Source organism: Myotis lucifugus, unplaced genomic scaffold (assembly GCF_000147115.1).
Source record: "Myotis lucifugus unplaced genomic scaffold, Myoluc2.0 scaffold_1917, whole genome shotgun sequence".
NCBI classification, from domain to species: Eukaryota; Metazoa; Chordata; class Mammalia; order Chiroptera; family Vespertilionidae; genus Myotis; species Myotis lucifugus.
Window position 1 is genome coordinate 1 of NW_005872965.1, and position 7426 is coordinate 7426.

At 45.3% G+C, this 7426-nt stretch overlaps 1 protein-coding gene across 1 annotated transcript; it reads right to left on the bottom strand.

Annotated features, from left to right (window-relative positions):
* Nucleotides 1-1004: 1004 nt before the first annotated feature.
* LOC106695632 (5'-AMP-activated protein kinase subunit beta-2-like) lies at nt 1005-6914 on the bottom strand. Its single transcript, XM_014450271.2, has 7 exons — nt 6798-6914; nt 5335-5394; nt 4415-4476; nt 2535-2705; nt 1661-1754; nt 1302-1422; nt 1005-1185 (listed from the first exon to the last, which is right to left on the bottom strand). Exons 1-7 carry the CDS (start codon nt 6912-6914, stop codon nt 1163-1165), a joined length of 648 nt encoding a protein of 215 aa, XP_014305757.2. The 3' UTR covers nt 1005-1162.
* Between the last annotated feature and the right edge of the window lie 512 nt (nt 6915-7426).

Here is a 7426-nt window from a genome sequence, read left to right on the forward strand (position 1 = left end):
TGATGGTTGGTACACTTGAAGCTGTCCCAAGAGGCTCCTTAAACTATCTTCGTATTTTTGGATTCTTTTTTGTTTTTGTTTTTCCGGTTGGGTGTTTTTTGTTTCTTCGTATTTCAAATCTTTGACTTGATTCTTGCGATCCTCTGGTCTGCAGTTGGGAGTCTGTATAATATTCTTTATTTCAGTCCGTGTATGCTTACTTTCTAGTTGGTCCTTTATCACAACATCGAGGGTCTCACTAGAATTCTTGAGGATCTCACTACATTTATCCGCAGTTTCTAGAAAATTCTTGAAAAACCTTAAAAGTGTGGTTTTGAACTCTTTATCCAGCAGTTTTCTTTCCTCCATTTCTGTCGTTTGTGTCCTGTTTCTTTGTCTCTGCATTTTTTATGCTTCCTTGTATTGATAAAGTGGTTTTCTATGCTAAGTGTCCTCTGGGGCCCAGTGGTTCAGCCTCCCCAATTACCTGAGGAGGACACTCTTGGTGCCCCCCCTTGTGGTCTTTGTGCACAGTCTTGTTGTAATTAAGCCTTGATTGTTGTAGGTAACACTGGGAGGGATTGCCCTCCAGGCCAATTGGCTGTGAGAATCAGCTGTGTCTGCAGTGGGAGAACTTCTGTCCTGGAGCTCTAGGGAGGTGCTAATCTAGCCTCCACCTGAGGCTATCCAGCAAACGCCTCCCGTGCAAGGCTTGGGCGGGGTGGGTCCCAAGGGATCAACAGGGCGGGCAGAGCGAGCAGTTATGGCTGCTCTCAGTCCTGCCTTCAGAGGCCCCGCTTGTCAGTGTCCCAGCAATTGCTGCAAGTACCTCCGAGAGAAAGCTGCCCTCGAGTTCCGACCGATGCCAGACAGTCCCGCTTCTCCTGTATGAGTCTAGGTCCCCAGAGACTCGCCCGGAACTGGAGCTCAGAGCCTGAGACTCCCTCCTGATCGAAAAAGACAAACCGCGCCCTCAGCCGCCAGCCCGCTCTGCGTGCACCTTTGTACCTTAGTATTTTACTTCCGCACTGCGCCTCCTCTGAGCCTCGGTATGCTTTTCTCTTTCCTTCTAGTTGTAGAATTTCCACTAAACCAGCCTTCTTGTGGATCTGGGTAATGTCCGTTCCAGCTTTTAGTTGTATTTTTGAAGTGGTTGTGCGAGGCAGCAAACTCCGGTGTTTACCTATGCCACCATCTTGGTTTCTCCTGCAACAAAAATTCTTTACAAAAATAAAATAAAATAATAAAAATAAAAACCACTTTTGGGAAGAAACATGCATTATAAGAAAAACATCAAGAAAGAGCACATACTACAAAATTACCTCGACAAGATGTCTCCGAGCTTTCCATTGAATCTAGTTTTAAAGCATCAAACACCTCAAAATCAGACTTTTTGACATGGATCAAATTGTTAATCGTGCCAAGCTGACTGGTAACCACAGGCTGAAACAGTGAATGGGAAAAATGTATGAGTCCCTGTTTCAAATCGATCTCTTCCATTCAACTCTCCTCTTTTTAAAAATGATCATACTCGCCACCTCCATCTTTTATCAGGAGATAAATCCTCCAGTGCAGGAGAGCTGCTGCCCAGCAACCTGACAGCAGTGAAGCTGGACACCCAGGGGAGTAACAGCTAGGAGGAGACTAAGTCAGTGCTTACCCTTGGAGGTCAAGGCCTTACCTCTGATGGATCATGAACCCACTGTCCATCCACAAAGAACTTGTACTGATGCTCTTCCTCAGGGAGGTCCAGGATGGCCACAAAGTCATTATGGCTACAGAAGAAAACAGAAAGTTAAGCAGGCCAACTTCTTATCAGAAGACGGAAAGTAAATGTAAAAACCATGAGGCAATCAAAATATCATACCAATTTCCCTCTACACTGCTAAGTGGTTGTAGCCTCTGAGGTAATTTATAAACCCAGTTTCCTTTCCTATATCATGTTCAGCATGTATTTGCCAACCCCTCCCAATAACTTTAGTTCTTAACTAATGTCTGGAAAAGAATAATAAAAAAAAAAAATGTTAATCTCCCCAAATGGTTCACCTTAGTACAAGTATTTTGCTTCAGCAGAACAGACCCCTCACAAGTGAAAATAAGATAGCAGGTAGGTTCAGGATACAGAAGTGGCTCAGGGTACCCTTTCCATATTTTGGTGAGCATCTTCTGGAAAATTACGTACTGATAGGTAGGGCGTTCTCATAACCAGTTAAATAATTCATTATTGCCCTGGAGGCAACAAATAACATTAGAACTTCACCGTGTGTTTCGTTTTAGTGCAGAAGTCAGAGCAACTAGACTCAGCTAGTTATAAAACACTTCCTACAAGCATAGAAAGGACTTGAATTAATACGGTCCTAAAGAATGTGCCCACAAAACTATAAGTCCCTCCGAGTAGTAAAACACCTCTGACTCACTATGAAATTAAAATTAAAAAGTCGCAGATACAGTCACTGGTCACAGAAAATGTTCATGAGTCCCTAGCAGGTGGAGAGTAGTCCTGCCAGGTCTCTACTCCGGGACTCTGTAGACTCAATCAAGACCCTTGTCTTCACCTCTTAATCATTGGAATCTTGGCGCTCCAATTGTTGAAGGACCCGGAGATGAAGACCTCCTTGCCTCCTTCAGACCAGCGGATAACAGTGGGTCGGGCCTGCTGTGTGGGCTTTACGGAGTCCTCCAAATCCTGCTGCCACCAGGGAGCTGTAAGAAGGATTAGGTCATCCCTAGATTAGGTCATCCCTAAATTGTGACCCAGGAATTCTGAAAAGGTCACTCTCCTCCCTAGGGCAGAGAGCGGTGCTAGGTTTCTGCTCAGAAGCCCTGAAATTAGCAAGTTTGGTTTTAAACATACTATAGACCAATGGTTGGCAAACTGCGGCTCGGCAAACCGCAGCTCGCGAACCACATGCGGCTCTTTGGCCCCTTGAGTGTGGCTCATCCACAAAATACCACGTGCGGACGCGCACGTACAGTGCGATTGAAACTTTGTGGCCCATGCGCAGAAGTCGGTATTTTGTGGAAGAGCTGGTATTTTGTGGCTCGCGAGCCGCAGTATGCCGAGCACGACTATAGACTAATAACTCATCTAGGACCAATATGGTCAAATAAATGGCTTATGCTCAGGGGCTGCCCAAATCACATCCTAACTTCCAAGTCTGTTTCCTGTTACCACATTAACTCATAGGCAGGCAACTATGATATGCTTCTGAGTACCTCTTAAGAGAAAAAATGTGAAAATGAAGTATCTCTATATATAAAAGCCTAAGTGACCTAACGACTGGTCGACCGGTCGCTATGACGGCACTGACCACTAGGGGTCAGATGCTTAATGCAGGAGCCGCCCCCTGGTGGTCAGTGCACTCCCACAGCCAACCTCCCACGGCTGGCCAACCTCCCGTGGTCCTTCCCCTGGGCCAGCAGGCCAACCTCTCACGGTCCCTCCCCCCTGGCCAGCCACCCCGATAGCCGGCCAGGGCAAGGGACCCCACCCCTGCATGGATTCGTGCACCAGGTCTCTAGTCCCATATAATAAAAGCCTAATATGCAAATCGACCAAACAGTGGAACGACCAGAGGAATGACTGGTCGCTATGTCGTGCACTGACCACCAGGGGCAGACACTCAACGCAGGAGCTGCCCCCAGCCCACAGGCCCCAGGCAAGCCAAGGCGGGTGCCAGCGGGGGCCCCCTAATCACCACGCCTGTTGCCCCACAGAGGGAGGGGGCGGGGCTGGTGAGTGGGCGATACCAGTCCGGCCAAGGCAGGTGCCAGTGGGGGCCCCCCCAATCGCCCCACAGAGGGAGGCAACCAGTGGCGGCGGGGGGCGGGGCCAGCGAGTGGGCAGTACCAGGCCAGTCAAGATGGGTGCCCGCGGGCATCCCCAGTCACCCCACTTATCAGCCCTGATCGCTGGCCAGGCCTAGGTACCCTACCTGTGCATGAATTTCGTGCACCGGGCCGCTAGTGGTTCTTTAAAAAATAATTACATTAGCCATGTATTTTTCACATGCAAGTATGAACAGCTCTCAATTATCAGTTGCAATGGAAGATAGAGATACTGAATTTCATAAATAATTCGTAAACTCCATTTTAGCTAATAGGTTACAAAGGGCATTAAAAACATAAAAACCAGATCATTGTTTTCTTAAATTTTGAGAATTGGTTATGAACTCTTATTTGCCCACCATACTAATTATTTCAGGAGTAGGAATGAAAATTCTATCTGGAGCCTCAAGAAACATCAGGTCAAAAACACAGCTTCCTTCAACAAAAGCAGTTCCAATATCGAATGAGGTCTGTAGGGTTCTGAAAAATATCGACTCCTTACTTAGTTTCTTTTCATTGCCATGCTGGGAAATTTCCTGGGACTGAGAGACTGAAGAAAGAGGTTGACAGTGCCATCATTACATCAGAGTTTATTAAGGGAACTTACATGAGGTTCATCTTGGGCTTCAGCAAGATAATGTGGATAAACTCCAAGCCCTGCAGCAGGCACTGAAGAAATATATAGAACAGAGCAAAATGGATAGGAGTACTGTGGCAGGAGCCGCCCCAGATAAGGGGAAATAGCCTTAGTGCCTGCCCAGGGCAGGGCAAGCGCTTGTTCTAGGAACCAGTACACCTGGGACATATGGGAGGGGTCAACCAAACCATCTCTGAGGGGATTTACAGGAAGCAATCTCTGTTCTGGCGGGGATCTAGCTGGATGTAGGTAGAGGACATGTCTTAGAACAGTCTCTCCACATACCATCCTTTAGAAGGAGGGTTGGCAAACTATGGCCAGTCAGCCAGATGTTTTATAAATAAAGTTTTATTGGAAAATAGCACACTCACTCATTTACTTAGCATCTCAGCTGTTTTCATGCTACAGTGGCAGAAATGGGTAGTTGTGAGAGCCTATATGGTCTGCAAAGTCTAAAATATTTACTACCTGGCCCTTTACAGAAAAAAGTTTGCTGAGCCCCACTTTACATAGGCTTAAATGACGTTGGTAAATAGAGAAATAAGACTGTACAGTATCAAGTGAAAAGATTACCAAGTAGCCCTGGCCAGGTGACTCGGTTGGTTGGGCATCATCCCATGCACTGAAAGGCTGCCTGTTGGATTCCTGGTCAGGGCACATGCCCAGGTTGCAGGCTCGATCCCTAGTTGGGGGGTGTGCAGGAGGCAGCCACTCAATGTTTCTCTCTCACATTGATGTTTCTCTGTCTCTCCCTCTCCCTTCCTTTCTCTTTAGAATCAATAAAACATATTTTAAAAGAAGATTATCAAATAAAGTAATGTTGTCTTTTTTTTTTAAAGGGCTAGCTTATTCATTTGGGCTTTATTTTCAAAATGGCTGCGGCAGTCTACCTTCCACACTGCCTCTCGATCGTCCTCAAAACTGCACTGAGTCACCAGTAGCTGTATAATCTGAAGTAAACAGAGAAAGAGAAATGAAGGCACTTGCACATTATATAAGTGGCTTAAGAGAAAACCTGGTCTCCATATTCTTAAAGCAATGCACTCTTGTCTGACAAGCTGCATTAGAATTACAAAATGTCTACGTATGTCTAAGAATAATTCTCAGATTCTGATTCAGATATAGGGCCTGGGAATCTCTTTTAAGTTTCCCATATAATAATGTTAAACAAAGAAAAAAAAACCCTCATTTTTAGAGATCTGTCCTAAAATAGATAAAATAACATATGACATGTCTGGAATTTGCTTCAAAATAATTGGTGGGGAGAGTGAATGGATATAGGTTATATAAATTCATTCATGATGTGATCATTGTTTAAACTGGATGACAGGTATTTAGGAGTTCATTACATTGTTCTTCCTAAACTTCGAAACATGGAAAATGTTTCAAATTTTCCATAAAGTGTTTAAACAAATGTCAGGTGATTTTCATGTGCAAACAGAATTGAGAACTGAAGAAGGTTGGCATTCAAACCAATGTAGGCCCCACTGCCACTGTTTCTATCAGTTACTTTTATGATTTAGGATTTTCGATTTAGAATTTGAAAGCTACAAACTATTAATATGCCTAGCTTTGGAAGAAAGCCCTTCCATGTATGACATGACATTTCTGTGGTAGATATGAGTACAGCTGACTAGCAGAAAGACTGTTTACTCCAAGTTAAATTGTCAGCAAAGTCATCAGGGAAAGAGACAATTAGGATTACAGTATGAAATGTTCAAGTAAAACATTGAGGGAAGAAGACAGTAATTTGAGAACTACAAAATTTTAGACTTGGAAGAGATCTTAGGAATGATCTGAACCAATTTTCTTATTTCACAAATGGCAAGACTGAGGGAAGGGAAAGAATGATCCGAAATAGGCTCCATTTCAGAGAGAGCCACCTGGCTTCAATCCAGGACACCGATGACCGCACTCACAGTTTGACAAAAACGCTATTCTTAATTCCTGAGTCATCAATGTAGGAAAATGGAAAAAATACAGGGAGGTAGACACCTTGAGAAACCTGGAATAAGTAAATTCAGATGGCTGGATGGACAGCCCAAATGATGAGGAAGGCGTCCAGAAGTGGGAGAAGAAAGGAACAGAAAAGAAACCCCAAGAAATGGTCCCTTTAATCATCCTCAGTCCTCCTTTCTCTGATGACGTGCTCAGTTGGGATCCAAGAAAACAACCAAATTCTATGCGCCACCAACTAGGCAGATCATTCTCTGTTGAAGAAATAAGAAACTTCAAACACACTCCAATCTCCTCAATCCCTCCATTTTTTTTTAAACTTCATCCCAGTTGGCCTTAATGCATGTAATGCTGACAGCTCTAAAAGTGATTAGAAGCATTTGGATGGTAATCATACTGCTGTCAGCTCCACCGGTCCTTGCTGTAGAGTGAACACAGGTTGCTGCTTTCCTGAAAGACCTAGGAACGGAGAGCAAGTTCTCCGGAGCAGCTGTGGGTGGTCCTTTGCAGCCATGGTAGCATTATGAAGTACTGCTGGGACACGGGGAAAGCCTGGAATTATTTGCTCTGCCGCTTGAGGAGCAGCAGCTGGGCAGGAGAGAAGCACAACCTCAGTCACTGCAGACGGCCAGAGTATTGGGGCAAAAACCGAGCAGCGATGTCCTTTACGGAGCCCCACTGCCAGGAGAAAGTACTCAAGTAAGCAGGCGGGTGCCACTCACCGCCAAGCCAAAGGGAAAAGGATCCGAAGTGCTGAGCTCCTGGAAGGGTAAACATGACATTCGTTTACCCACCTCGGGGCAAATGTGAGAGACACTGGAGTTTTCCACCGGCGCTTACAACCTATATATTCATCAATACTTTGGAAGAGGACACCTTCCTGTTAGGAGAACCAAAGATAAGGGGGCGGGCGTGCTCCTTGTCATCCTAAAAATGTGGCCAACAGACTGGCCGGAAAACGAGAAAAATCTCACTTCTGTTTGGAGGCAGCACTGCAAGAGGAATCGCCATCCAACAACCCCCCCC

Coding starts and splice junctions, on each gene's coding strand:
- LOC106695632 (XM_014450271.2), bottom strand. CDS start 6,914: ATGGCTGCAAAGGACCACCCACAGCTGCTCCGGAGAACTTGCTCTCCG. Junction 5,395..6,797: donor GACCGGTGGAGCTGACAGCA/GTATGATTACCA, acceptor TGTTTACTTCAG/ATTATACAGCTACTGGTGAC. Junction 1,755..2,534: donor AAGATTCCAATGATTAAGAG/GTGAAGACAAGG, acceptor TTTCTTCTGTAG/CCATAATGACTTTGTGGCCA.